General features: G+C 58.1%; 1 protein-coding gene across 1 annotated transcript; it reads right to left on the bottom strand.

Annotated features, from left to right (window-relative positions):
- Positions 1-6,250: 6,250 nt before the first annotated feature.
- HIC2 (HIC ZBTB transcriptional repressor 2) lies at positions 6,251-14,340 on the bottom strand. The gene is made up of 2 exons (XM_081252438.1): positions 14,247-14,340; positions 6,251-12,602 (listed from the first exon to the last, which is right to left on the bottom strand). The coding sequence occupies exons 1-2, from the start codon at positions 14,270-14,272 to the stop codon at positions 10,787-10,789; spliced, it is 1,842 nt and encodes a 613-aa protein (XP_081108564.1). The 5' UTR covers positions 14,273-14,340; the 3' UTR covers positions 6,251-10,786.
- Between the last annotated feature and the right edge of the window lie 370 nt (positions 14,341-14,710).

Below are 14,710 nucleotides of genomic sequence, written 5' to 3'. Positions count from 1 at the left end.
TGCCTGGCTTCCCTGGTGGCGCAGTGGTTGAGAGTCCGCCTGCCGATGCAGGGGACACGGGTTCGTGCCCCAGTCCGGGAAGATCCCACATGCCGCAGAGCAACTAGGCCCATGCACCACAACTACTGAGTCTGCGCTCTAGAGCCCGCAAGCCACAACTACTGAAGCCTGCGCGCCTAGAGCCCGTGTTCCACAACAAGAGAAGTCACCGCCATGAGAAGCCCGCACACCACAATGAAGAGTAGCCCCCACTCGCCTCAACTAGAGAAAGCCCGCGTGCAGCAGCAAAGACCCAATGCAGCCAAAAAAAAAAAAAAAAGTTGCCATATGATCCAACAATCCCACTCCTGGGCATATATCCAGACAAAACTCTAATTCGAAAAGATACATGCACCCCAATGTTCATTGCAGCATTACTGAACAGCAGCCAAGACATGGAAGCAACTGACAGATGACTGGATAAAGAAGATGTGGTATATATACAACAGAATACTACTCAGCCATCAAAAAGAATGAAATAATGCCATTTGCAGCAACATGGATGGACATAAGATGATCATACTAAGTGAAATCAGTCAGAAAGAAAAAGACAAATACCATATGATATCACTTATATGTGGAATCTAAAATATGACACAAATGAACTTACCTATGAAACAGAAATAGAGTCACAGACAGAGAACAGACTTGTGGTTGCCAAGGGGGAGGGGAGTGGGGGAGGGATGGACTGGGACTTTGGGATTAGCAGATGCAAACTATTTTATATAGGATGGATAAACAACAAGGTCCTACTGTATAGCACAGGGAACTATATTCAATATCCTGTGATAAACCATATTGAAAAAGAAAAAAATAAATAAAAAGGTGCTGGTGTGAGTGCCCCCCACCCCCCCTCCAGCTCTGCGGCTTGGTTTCTCCACCTGTAAAGTGGGGCTGTTACCAGACTCCCTCACAGAGCCAGGGGGCCAGTGACTCACACGGCTGAGGCTCTGAGCCTGGCACCATCACTGGCTCCAGCATTGGACATCACTGGCTCCAGATGGTAGCGCCGACCTCCTGAAAGTCTGGTCCAGACCGAGATGTGAACCCTGCGAAGCACCATCTCATTGATAATTTTTGTATCGATTACATATGAAATACCGTGAATATACTGGGCTCGATGACACACTAGAATCTGGCCCACTTGTTTCTCTTTCCAGTTTCCTGTGGCTCCTGGAACACAAGCTCCAGTCCCGTGGGACAGCTCTGCATCCCTGGGGGCCCCTCCATCCCCTCACAGCGTCCCCATGACCACACCGCACCCGCTGCCTAGGCGTCCTGATCCCGGTTTATGTGGGGAAGCTCAGTGACGACAGGTCACCAGGCAGTGGCAGCTCAGGTGCCCTGTCCCCGCGAGAAGCTGGGCCTGCATCCAGCCCTCACGCGGTGACGTTGGCCACCCCCTGGGTTGCTGTTCTGCAGCCTCAGAGGGTGAGCTGAGGGGCGCTTTGACCCCTCCCTGCCCCTGGTCTTTAGGAGGAAACTCTGCAGGGAAAGCTCGGGTATGAGGAAGCCTCCAGTGAAACCCAAGCCACTTCCCTGGTGGTGGGGACGACAGGAGCCATGGAAACAGACCCCCGGCTGCGGTGCCCCTGCCCTTTGCTCCCACTGGACCCGGTGGAAGCACCTGCCTGTCTTCCCACCCAGCCTGCTGGCCCTGCTCTGCCCCTCCCCCAGGACTCAGGTTCAAGGTCCTCTTCTCTGGGCCTCCCTCCCCACATAGGCCCTCACCGAGGGGCACAGCCCAGGAAGGGGGTGGTGCAGGGCCCCCAACCCTGTCTTCAGGGCTGAATGCAGTGGTTGCACACTCAGTGCATGGTCGGGTGAGGACATCTGCGTGGTGCCAGGAGCTCAATAAATGTCCAATCAGAGAAAGAATAGTTATAAAATCCATGCCTGTTGTGCACAGCCCCTTTTTTTTGTATTTGAAACTTGTATTTTTTGCCTGATAAGAGAAAAAAGGGGAATTCCCTGATGGTCCAGTGGTTAGGACTCTGCACATACACTGCCGACGGCATGGGTCTGATCCCTGCTCCAGGAAATAAGATCCTGCAAGCCTAGCTGCACGGCCAAAAAAAATAGAAAAAAGATTTCCGTAAACCACGATGTATCAAATAATGGCACAATGGCACAGAGTCCCCCCAGTGTGGGCCCACCTGCCAGCCCCCCACCGTCTCCCACGCCAGCCACAGGGAAGCCACCTCAGTCCCGTAAACAGACCATGTGCTCTGATGACTCCACACTTTGCATGCACTGTTCCCCACCCATGGGGCGGCCCTGCCTGAGCGCCTGGTGTCTGACCAGCTCCTCACAGCCCTTCACCAGACTGTTTAATGGTTAGACGTTGAGTTACTGTGACGGCAGGTCAGGTGATGAGCTGTCTCATTTGCTGCCCCGGCCTGCAGCCCCACCTCCTACCAAGGGCCGGAGGAGGCCAGTCAGCGGCTGCCTCCCCCACCCTGCTCTTGAAGACTGAGGTCTGCACCCCTGTCAGCGGACAGGCAGTGTGGGGACAGGAAGAGGAATTCTCAGGGGGTGCACTGACAGCCACTGGCATGAGCCCTGACCACATCCTGGGAGGCACCCCAGGGCCCAGGGATCACTGCCTGTAGCATCACAAAGTGGGCAGGTTCTGGGGATACCCCCAACCGACTCCCTGGGGGGCACACTGCGAGGGGCGATGCCTCAGTGAGGAGCTTGTGACCCCAGCAGGTACCTGCTGAGGGCAGAGGTGGCCTGTGCCCCGAGGCAGGAGAGATGGTGCCAATGGCGCCAACACGGACAGAGGGTCACCGGGGACCCCCACAGCCACCCGAGGCCGCACATGGCAGGTCTGAGTGCCCCATGTGGGCTGAAGCGTGTCCCCCAGAATTCCTACATTGAAGGCCTGCCCCAGCATCTCAGAATGTGACTGTGTCTGGAGATGGGTCTTTGGGTTGGACCCTAACCCAGTCTGACCAGGGTCCTTGTATGGGGAAATCTGGCCACAGACACACAGAGGGACTAACAGAAGGGGACACAGGGTGATTAGGGCATCTATGTGCCATGCAGAGGCCTCTGGAGAGAGACCACCCAGCCGACATCTGGGTCTCAGACTTCCGGTCCCCAGAACCGTGAGGCGTCAACCCCATGCTCTGCTCCCAGCCTGGGGTCCTTTGCTACATCAGCTGGATCCCCCACAGCCTGCCTTCCCCCCTGTGTGAGGGAGTCCTGGGTGGCCCCTGAGGGCAGGGCAGTGGTGGGAGGGTCACCCGGCCCTTTAACCAGGGGTCAGGCCCAGACTGTCAACTGGCATTTTTCAACTGTGGTATAATTGACACACAACATTAGTTTCAGGAGTTCAACACGATGATTCCATCTTTATGGACATTGTGAAATGATCACCACAGTAAGTCCAGGTAACATCCTAAACCACACAGTGACCAGAAAAATATCTACCCTCAGCCACATTCCCAGGTGCCCCACGAGGCAGGGGGCCCCTCGGAATCAGCAGCAGCGACATCCTGCAGTGTGGAGACCTTTAACGACATGCTGCCCAACCCCCCACCCCACCCCGGCTTCGGGGGGAGCCATCCAAAAGCTTCCTCTCCATTTGCTGAACTCAGAAAAGGTCCTTCCAGAAGGTCTATGGAAACACTCCGCTTCGGGGCTGCCTCCTGCGTGAAGATGGGAGCAGCCTCTGGCTCACTCTCCTCGAACTTTCCTTTCTTCCCTCCCTCCGTCCCTTTGGACGCCAGGACACCCAGAGCAGCTCTTTTCCTGCCCGACTCCTTTTCTTGGCTCAAACACCTCCACCGCACAGGATCAGGAACAGCCCTACTCAGGTGGTTTTCAGAAAGAGGCACATTTTAAACAAAACCTTTATGAAAGGAAACAGCGGTACCTACAACTCAACCCCGTCCTTGACCTCCACTCACAGAATGACTCCATAACCAGGCCCAACTCACTCAGGCTGCAATGGAGTAACCCCTCACCTCCCACCTCCTCCAGTGATCCGCGCTAAGAGGTGTGAGGCCTCGCCTTGGCGCCTCCGTCAAAAGCACCACGGCCAACTCGGCACACGGGGAAGCGGTGCTCATTCCCTCCATCCCACCTGCAAGATGAGTGCGATGAAACACACACACCCTAGGTGATGGCTGGACTGGTTCCGAGTAGCTTTTTAGGGTCTCATTCTTAAATATGAACTGCCAAGGCCACCCAACATTTGAGGAAAAGTCTTTAAAATTATAGAACAGGATAAAAACAAACCAAAAGTGGATCTAAAAGGGAACTACATACAATACAAGGAACAGTAGAAAGTGTCAAAAAATTAGTTTCCTTAGAAAGAGATTACATCCAGGAAAAGAGAACAAAATGCAACAATCAGGGAACAAACAGAAGAAAGAAAATTTAAAATAACCGCCAACACAATTGTAAATCAACTATACATCACCTAAAAAAAAAAGTTGCTAAGATGCTTTAAAAATCAGTAAGAGTTTACTGAAGGGAATGAGCCTGCAGAGTAGAACCAACCCATCACCTGCCCAACGAACAGAAAACCGTCTAAATGGAGAGATGACACCAAAGCTTCCAGGGAGGAAACCAAGTCACACACAGGGGACTGGGCTTCTTCTCACGCTGGAAGGTAGAAGCCAGGAGAGCAACTCCTTCAAACTTCAGCAGGAAAATGACATCCAATCCACAGTTCTATACCCAGCCAAACTACCAATTCCGTGTCATTTAAAAGCATTTTCAACATTTTAAGTCTCAAGAAATCCACTTCCCATGTGTTCGTCAGGATGTTACTGGAGCAAATACGCTACCAAACAAGCGTGTCACCCAAGAAAAGAACACACAGGAGCCAGAAAACAGGACTTCTGTTGCAGGACAAAAAGGCAGGACTCCAGCCCAACCTGTGCAGAACAGCAGGCGCCAGAACAGTGTCTGATTCTGTGGAAAACTGTACCGGGAGGCATTTCACAGCGTCAAGGGTGGAGAAAGAGGCTCAGATCAAACTGAGCAATTAAAAAGATTGTTATTAAACCTCAAGAAAAATAAGAAGGGCCAATACACTAGTTGGCCCAGCAATAAACAAATGTACATGGTGATAACCATTATGGCTTGGCCAGTTGCACACTGCACCAGGGTTTGTAAATGCAATTGAACAGGACATGGCCACACCCGTCTGCTTACACCCTTTTTGGCTGCTTTTGCTCTGTGACTGCAGAGATGAGTCACCACAGGGATTGAATGGCCCACTTACTATCTGGCAACCTTACAGAAAAAGTTTGCCAAGCCCTAGATCACAGGAATCCTCTGATAACTATTTGCAGGGGTAGGAGGGAAGGGGAAGAGGGTAGAGATGAACTGAAATGATCACCTGCTGTGAGGCTGGACTCTGGTTGCCTGCACGACGTGGGGATGGGCTGGGAAGGACGAGAAACCATTTTTTGTTTTAAGCCTTTTTAAGAGCCATTTGATTATTCTAACTATGTTTGAGTATTGCTTTGATATACCCAAAAAAAAGAATTTTAAAACAATTGAACAGAACCTACTGAGATTAGAGCAGCAATGCCCATGTTCTTCTGTGGGCTCGCCTGCTGCAGCCCTGTAGCTGCCTGGATGCCTGCAGTACATGGAGTCCGGGGGCTGAGCTGGCTGACCACCCTCCCAGGCCCAGCCCGCTCCTCCTCCTAAGTCTTCACTCAGCCTGGTACCCCCACCCTGGTTCAGGAGGGACAGTCCTCCAGTGAATGGGGTCTACTGTCCCTGACCCTAGAGACTTAAGATTATCCCCCTTCCCGGCTCCCACCCATCCCACCCCAAGACCAAGTGGCAGGAGGGAGCAGTTTGCAGTAATGAGCACCCCCTGCCCCGGCCCGATCCTGCTGTTCCAATGCATGGTCCTAGGCATGGGCCAGACCTCCTCTCACCCAGGCCACCGGGTCCACACCCCTCCACACACACCCTGCCTCCCACACTGCCTCGGCCAGCTTTGGCCAACAGTGCCAGAAAGGATGCTGACCCAACTGCCAACTCCAGACAGACACATGCCACCGAGGGCCTAGGCCCCTCTGAAACCCACCCTTAGGCCTGGGGCAGGATGATGCCCACCCCAGCTCCCACCCTCCCAGGTCCTGGAAGCGCTGGACAGAGGAAGGAAAGCAGTTTCTCATTTAGCAAGAGAACAGCCAGAGAACAGAGGCCTCACACAAGTTTTCAATCAAGCTTTTAATGAAAAGATCATAAAATAACAGTTTCTCATCACTGTACATTAAGACTGCACGCTTCTGAATGGAGAGATCGGTGAACTGCTTTACTATGACACTTGAGGGTTGCATACCTGCAGCTCTGACCTGAATTTATCCAAATTCTCGAGGGAAGTGAACTCAGTGTGATGACTGACAGTGGCGGTGGCCAGTACAGGAGTGCGATCGTGGTCCCCCCTTCCTGGGAAGGGCGCGTAGCAGGACATGATCCCTCTTCCAGTTCCCGTTAAACAAAACAGCTATAACCCCATCCCTCCCCCTCCCCCTCGAGGTATTTGTGAATGGGCCAGTGCCCAACCTGGGGTCCCCCAACGGGGGAGGGGGAAAGCAAGTGATGGGTGGGGGACAGAGAGGTTCCCCTCAGCACCTGGCCCCACGGGGCCCCGCCAAGTGGAGGGGGGGAGCCCTGGGGATCCTCTCTGCCCTGAGTGAGGTCTGTTATGCAGCATATTTGAGGTCAATAAATTACAGCAATAAATAGCAAGGTGAGGTAGGGGGAGGGGTTCCCGGTAGAAAATTAAAGTGGGATGACAAGCCCGGTGGGGGATGGGTGGTCCTAGGCAGGGGGTCCCGGGCAGCCTCAATTCCCACAGCGTACACCCACCCCCTGATTTGGAATGTCAGACTGAGGCTCTGGTCAGGCCCCGCTCCACCACCCCTTCCTGGCATCGGGTTCACAGGTTCAATGATGCCTAACCTGGCTCTGGGGAATAGCGAGGGCCTTGGTCCCTGCAGGGGGCCGGTAGGGCTGGGATCCCTGGTCTGAGGCCTGGCGCCTCTGCTTTCGCCCCCAAAAGCCAAGGGGACGGGACGGATGCGGCCTCTGCCCTGATCCCTGCCCTCCCGGCTGCCCAGGCCTCACCCCGACTCAGGACGGCCGCGGGGAGGGCGGCTGGGGTCCGCCTGCCCAGCCAGCCCGCCCCGATCGCACTCCTGCACACGGCCAGTCCAGTGAATACTGACGGGTGGGTGTGGGGGCGGGAGCGGCGGACAGCCCAGAGCCCCCAAGTGGCGACCAACGGTAACACACACGGCTGTGTGAGGTTCTGAAAGTCCATCTGGGTCCAAATTGTTCGTTTCACGGGCTGAGGTGTATGGCTATGCTGCGAGTCTCTGAGATTCGTATTTGCTTAAAGGTTCATCTTTTCTTCTTTACCTTTTTTGCAATCCTGGAGGAGCCCCGGTGGTGGGCTCGGTCTGGCGGGAGCGTGCGGTGGTGGAGCCCGGGTCTACCGCTCGCTCGCCCCAAGTCTGAGAAATAAATACATTCATCACTGCACAAACATATTGATACAAAAACAACACTGTTCAGAGTGTTTGCACCGTCTGTGTAGGTAAGGACCGGCCCAGTGAGCCCCTCCCACTGCCGGGGTGGAGGTGGGGGTCCCCAGGGGGTGGGGACCCGCTGGAGTCGACGGAGCTGTGCAAAGGTCCTGGCTTTTTGGCTTGAGAGGGACCCTCACATCAACCCCCCCGAGGGTCGCAGGCCGAGCAGCGGGATGGGGGCGCACCTCCATCCCAGGGCCCAAGCCCAGGCTCAGGTCCTGTGGCCAGAACTGACAGCCACCCCTGCTGTGCTAGCTGGCAGGACCACCACGGTCTAGCCAGGAGGCCTGGGGGGCGGGTCAGCACGGGCCCAAGCTCTTTGGTGCCAGCTGGGCTGGGAGAGGCCCGGGCTGGGAGGAGGGCTCAGGGGCCTCACGGGCCCCACGGTGGCCCCTCTGCCCGTGAGCCATTCCAGGGCCTACTCAGAAGGGGCTCCGGCGGAAGGTGGGGTTCACTGGGACTGGCCTTTTATCTGCTGAGGTCTGAAACTGTAAAAGTTTATGTAAACAATGAGATAAATATATTAGTATCTTTTTTCTGAGCCCATTGAGGTTCCATACGCATTCAAAATGTGCTTTGGTTTAAAAAATAGGTTTCGTGAATTTGGGTGTGAGCTTTTTTTTTTTCTTTTTTTTTTGTTGTTGTTTATCCTCTTTCCTACATGACATCTGCTATTTTCTGTTTCCTGTTTCTCCGAAACATTCAGGAATTAAGTGACTAAAGCAGAGAACTGTAAGCCGCCCTTGGCCTCCAACAGCCTAATCTCCTGGTGAGGCTCTAACACACGTCCATGCACACACTCACGAGCACGCATTCCACATGAAACCAAAGGAAAAGGAAAACAAAACCAAGTGTCGTGTTAACCCCGCCCGCCCCACAAACCCTTAAAGTCTTAAATAGGAAACTAGTGTTTTGCTTTCTTGTTAAAATACAGAGAAGGCTCGATATATGATACAATACTCAGGTGGGTACAATACTACGTCGCACGAAGGTCGTCGAGTGAGGGCCTCTGCGCCCAGTCCCTGAAGCTCTGTCATGAACCACCTGTTTCACCGGGGGCCACGCCCAGAGGCGTGTGTGCAGCTCCCGCTACAGACTTCTGTCGTGTGGCTTAAGTGCTGACGGAATAGGGGGGTCGGGAGAGCAGAGGCGCTGGAAGGGCCCCGCCTGACTTGCTGGAACACAAGTCCCCAGAGGGGAGAGGAGCAGCCCGAGGCCGGGGGTACCCCAAGGGCTCAGCAGGGCCCCACGTGGCCTGCATGCCCTCACTCCCAACACCCACCACTCAGGTCCCTGAACTCAGGCTCTGGTTTCAACTGGAGGGTCTCTGGAGGGGTGGAGGGTGGGGGTAGGGGATGACTCCGGAATTTTTTGGTCTGAACTTAAAGTAGAAAAAAAAAAAAGAAATGAAAACATGAAGCAAAACGAAGAAGATAAAGCCGCTGGTCCAGCCCTGTGGCTGCAGTAGGCTGAGGACAGTGGTGCCGACCTCTCGACCTTGGCCTGGCCTTGTGAGCATGGCTCTAGGCCCATGGAGGTGTCTGAGGCTGGCGGAGAGCCCAAGGCGAGAGGTGAGCGTAGGGTGGGATTCAGGGCTGAGCCCATGGGTGGCAGCCAGCCTCTCCCCAGGCCGCCCAGAGATGCCAAAGCAGAGCAGGTATCCACCCTGCCGGGGAGGGGGTGGGGGGAGAAGATATACACATCCCTGTGGTCAGCCCCTCCGCACTGGTCAGGTAGGGGCTGCTGCTTTCCCGAGGTCAGGCTCTTGCAGGCCCAGGGGACAGGATGGGGGGGGCTCACTTCCGCCCCATCCTGGCCTGGCTGGAAGCCTCCAGGAACCTGTCCCACTGTGTGGTTCCTGTCTCCCGGCACCTGGTCCTGTGCCGGGGGCTCCCCAGGGGCTGGAGCACCCATACTCCCACTCAGGCCCAGATGAGAGGCAGCTCGGGCTCCCTGACGCCCAGCAGCACACTCAGAACACCTTCAGGGTGGCCAGCTGGCCACAGGCGCACAGAGGAAGTACCGGTGCCCCTTCTGAGAGGGGGCACAGGCGGGGGGCCCAGGAGGGTGACAGAAGGAAAACACAAGCGTCACGGCCACAACTGCCATCACCAACCAATGTCCTGTTCTCACGAATTCAAGAGGTAGCAAAAGGTCAGAAGTCTCTCCACCTTGATGGGCAAGGAAGGAAGGAAACGCGACATGAGTCCACACGTACCGCGCACACCACACACACGGAGAAAATGGAAACGCGTACCAACGTCCTGGCACCGCGGCCAGCCTCCCCCCGCCCCCCACCAACCCCAGACCTTCCAGTTCCAACATTCACATACACGTTACACGGGGTTTTCTCTTAATAAAAAACAAGTACCTCTAAACAAAGAATATTCCTCAGAAACTATGGGAAAAGCACTCTCTCTCCTGAGGCAGCCGAGGCAGGGCTCGGGGCCCAGGGAAGCCTTTGGCCAAGAAGGGCTTCTGGGGCCTGGAGGGTGGGCGCCCAGCCCACAGTCGGGCGGGGTGGGGGTGGGGGCGGGGGGTGGCTGCCCCGGTACATTCAGTCTGCAGACCCAGGCTCAGCCCCGAGGGGCTGGAAGGAAAATAAACTCTTGTTGGTTTTGGTTTAAAAAACAAAATTCAAAAAGAAAAAAGGAACAGATCAGTAGGAATAACAGCCACACTGGCCCAGAGGGCTCTTTAGTTGTGGAGAGGTAGGCGGTGGGGGCCCCTGACTGTCCCAGCACCAGTGAGCGGTGACCCCTGGCTCGAGGAGGGAGGGCGCTGTCCCCTCCCTCTGGCACCGCTCCCCGCAGAGCCAGGCTGGCAGCACAGACACCCCGGCCGTGGCAGCCCTGCTCCCCGCAGCGTGGAGGGAGGCCCCCACTCCCCCTGCTCCAACCCGGCCTACGGGACACCCCCCGTGACCCACTCCCGCAGGCCCTGCCGTGGCCCTCACGGGGAACTGGGCCGGGCAGGATCAGGAGGCAGACGGCGCAGCAGCCACATGCACAGAGGCTGGGTGCTGGCTGCCCACTTCTCCCCTTGGTACAGACTGTGGATTAAAGCTCTGGGGGGCGGGGGGGGGCTGCACCAGGAACCGCCCCACACCCGGGGCCCGGCCACTGTGCCCCTGCTTTCCTGGGCGCCCGCAGGCCAACAAGGGTCTTTGGCTTCTAGGAGGGGGAGGTGTGCATGCGCAGGTGGCTGATGAGGTTGCGCTGCTGCGTAAACTTGCCCCCGCACAGCTGGCACTCGTAGGGCTTCTCGCCCGAGTGCACGCGCATGTGCTCAGTGAGGCGGTACTGGCGGGTGAAGCGCATGCCACACTCGTCACAGGCAAAGGGCTTCAGGCCCAGGTGGCTGCGCATGTGGCGCGTCATGGTGCCACGCTGCGTGAACATCTTGCCGCAGATGTTGCAGGGGAAGGGCCGCGTCAGCCAGTGAGTCTTCTCGTGCTGCCGCAGAGTGGCCGGGTCCTTGTAGGTCTTCTCGCAAACCGAGCACTTGAAGGGCCGGGGCTCGGCTGCGTAGGCCGCACTGGGCGCCGACAGGTCCTCGGCCTCCTCCTCGGCGCCCCCGCTGCCCGTCTCATAGGCACCCTCCTCCTTGATGAAGAGCTCCTCCTCCGTGTGCGTCTCCACGTGCGCGTTGAGCTGCTCGGAGCTGGGAAAGCCCTTGGCGCAGGGGATGCACACATACAGGTTGTCCCCGTAGGACACCGTCTCATAGCCCTCCTGCCGGTACATGTAGTGGGCGCCGGCGTGGCCGCTGCCGCCCTCGCTCCCGCTTTGCCCGCTGTCCTCACTCCCATCTTTGCCGTTCTCCTCCTCCTCCTTGCAGGGGTATGAGGGCTCCCCGTAGGGCCCGCCCGCCACCGCATTGCTGGCCAGGATGCCGTTGGGAACCCTGTCCCCGAGCCCTTCAGCCTCCTCCCCTGGGCAGGGGCCCTTCGGCGCCGCTTCCCTCCGCTCAAAGGGGGAGGCGGCCACGGGCTCCTTCTTGGCCCACTCTTTCTTGCGGGCCGAGTGCCGGAGGCTCTTGCGGGGGGGCTGCCCGCCCGGCCCCTCCAATAGGCTCAAGTGGTTGTCCTCGGCCCCCTCCAGATCCATGGGCTCACTGGGGGTGCCCCCCAGCTCGGCGTAAGAGGCACTGTTGGCGACGGGAGGGGCGGAGGCTGAGAGGGGTGAGCCTTGCTGACTGTCGCTCAGCTGGGCTGGGTCGTCAGGGGTGAGGGGGGGCCCGGGGGTGGCGGGGGGCAGCGGGGGGCTCTTCTTGGACAAGTCCAGGCCCAGCTCCTGCTCGCAGCCCCCGCCGCTGCCATTGGTGCTGCAGCCACCCAGGCCGGCCTCCCCGCTGGCTGGACAGACCGGCCGGCCCAGGCCGTGCGCGCTCTCCTGGCTGGAGCCGCCCAGGAAGAGCTCCTCATCGGAGCCTTTGGCCTGGGGGAGCTCCTGGGGGGTGTGGGCCCCCTTGCGCCCATCCACGAGCCCTGGATACCGGGCCTGGATGACAGAGGCCGTGGACAGCCGCTGGCTGCGGGGGGGCCGCCCCAGGCCAGCCCCACCCCGCCCGGAGCCAAAGGGCTTGCCAGCTCTCTTGAGCTTGCGCCGGCAGAGGGCTGCCAACTCGGGCAGCTGGAGGTAGCTGGCGGCGGTGAGGAGCGTGCTGAAGTTGGGCTCGGCTGGCTGGTCACTGGGCAGCAGCTTGCCGGTGTAGATGAAGTCCAGGATCTGCTGGAACACCGTGGAGCTGACCATGTCCGTGTCCAGGTTGATGAGGTTGTCGTGCAGGACCAGGGACTTGAAGTAGATGCTGCTGGCGGCCAGCACGTTCTTGTGGGCCCGGAAGATGGAGTTCTCCACCATGATGATGACGTCACACAGGAAGCCCTTGGTCCGCTGCTGGTTCAGTTGCAGCAGGAGCTGCTTCGAGTGGCTGGGCAGCTCCATGTCGGGCCCCATGTCCCCACGCCCTGCCCACACGCACCACCTGCGGGCAAGAACAGGTACGCGCGTGCATCAGCGGGGGACCCTCCTGGGGCCCGGCACCTGGGCAGGGAACTCATGCCACCCAGGCTGCCTGAGAAGGGGGGCGGCACCAGCCCATCTGCAGACTTGAAAACACAGAGGACAACGAAGGGCACATGGTGAGAGGCAACCAAACTGGGATTTGAACTTGGCCCAAGGTATCATCTCCGCACTAAAGGAAGCCAACCACGTGCCAGATGGGACCCAAAGGTCTTTGGCCCGTCTTTGGCTTCATAGACCCAAAGGCAGGGGTCTATGAGGTGCTGGGTGGTTGGACTTCTCACGTGGGCATGCAGCTTCCCAGCTTTCGAGACAAGCCAGAAATCCAGGTTTTCAGGTGAAATCACCCCATGCAAAATGAAGGTTCTTTTTCCTTAAATACCACGTGGGCCAGATCAAACATGCAGCCTCTGGTCTGCGACCTCTGCTCTAGGCTGGGTCTCTCTCCAACAACCCTAGAGGCTTCCCAAACTCTGAGGTTTACCAGCATCACGTGACACTGCAGCCCAGCTGCCACCCCCACCCCACAAGGCCTTGCTCCACCACAGGCACTGAGCACCCATCCCCCCTACCCCCTGCCTGGGCCTCCAGGTGCCGAGAAGGAAAGGCAGCCTGGCCAAGCCTTGGCACCGCTGGGCCCCAGGGACTTTCTGGGCAGGGCAGGCAGTGCTGTCTGAGCCTGGGAAACTCGCCAGACTGGCACAGATGCTAACTGATGTCACTGAGGAAAACACATGCAGAGGAGCTCTGTGGTGGCTGTGTGGCAGTGTGCACAGGGGTCTCTGGGGGCAGCGTGCCCCAATCATGCACCCACCCCACTGGGCAGCAGGGCCACAGTGCAAGGCTGTGGCTCCCCACCCATCCAGCCACTCAGGAGCTTGTGCCCTCCCACAGGTGCTCTGAGCCATGAGGCCGACACGGAGGTTTCATGTTCTTCTGCTCACGGCCCAACCTCAGAGAGGAACTGACTGCTCTGAGCCTCCCCGAACTGGGATCAGCTCCTACCAGGCGCCCAGCCCTGTCTCCCTCAGGACAGAGCCCGGAGAGGTTGCACCTACCTGCCTTCCTCCCACTGGCCCGTACCTGCCCTTGTTTTCAAAGACAGAGGAAAACCCCCCATGATCCTGTGCCCCCAAGGAAGACTTCAAGAGCCCAATGACCACGTGGGCCTTCACTCAGGGCCTGACAGCAGGAGGCAGCAAGCACCTCAGGCCAGCTCGGCCTTGTCAGGCTGTTCAGAGGCTGGAGCCCAGATCACGCAGAAACCAGCCCTCCGCCACTCCCTGCCCCCGAGCCAGCCAGGCAGGGACAAAGAGTCCAAGGCGCGGCCTCCACACTGGCCTGGACACCTAGCCCCAGCACCCAGGACAACTGGCAAGGGGACTAGCCGAGGGCAGGAGGTCCTGGCCTCCGAGAGCCAGTGAGTCCACAGCAGCCCTCCTCCCCAGGCCCCAGCCTCCCCTCTATGCTGCCAGCGCTGCCCGCACACAAAGGACTGCAGGCCAGGACACAGGCTGAGAGCTGCAGGCTGCCCAGAGTCCCCAGGAGGAGGAGAAAACGTCCTCCCTCTGCCGCCCCCGCCCCCAGCTCCCCCTCCCTGACCTACCGGAGTGCCAGGGGCCCAGAAACCATGTGAGCAGCAGCCAGCGGGGGTGGCCTCCTTGAGCACGTGGCCTCCCTGGGGGTGCATCAATGCCTGGTCACCTGGGGAAGGGAAGACAGACAGACATGGTCACCCACAAAGGCATCAGCAAGGGGAGGGGGGAGATGCTGGGGGCCCTTGCTCCCAGGAAGGTCTGGGGGTCTCTCTGGCTGGGACGCCCAGACAGCTGGGCAAGAGACAGTGGTCACAGTGCCCAGAGTCAGTCCCTGTGGCAGGAAGAACGCAGGTTTGGGGAGCTCGCCTGCACCCTCCTCCCACCCACCCCCACAGATTTAGGATACTCCAAGGGCCACCTAGATCTGGGGGAGCTGGTGGCAGGCGCACAATTCCTGGAGGGCGGGCAGGCGTGGTGGCAGGAGGCCTGGGCAAGGCCCTTTCCAGGCTGGCCACATTTACATAACAAAAGG

This window comes from Mesoplodon bidens (genome assembly GCF_964165515.1).
Source record: "Mesoplodon bidens genome assembly, chromosome: 13".
Classification (NCBI taxonomy): Eukaryota; Metazoa; Chordata; class Mammalia; order Artiodactyla; family Ziphiidae; genus Mesoplodon; species Mesoplodon bidens.
The sequence above is the reverse complement of the archived record's forward strand: the minus strand, read 5'-3'. Positions and strand labels throughout refer to the sequence as shown.

Coding starts and splice junctions, on each gene's coding strand:
- HIC2 (XM_081252438.1), bottom strand. CDS start 14,272: ATGGTTTCTGGGCCCCTGGCACTCCG. Junction 12,603..14,246: donor TCTGGGCCCCTGGCACTCCG/GTAGGTCAGGGA, acceptor TCTTGCCCGCAG/GTGGTGCGTGTGGGCAGGGC.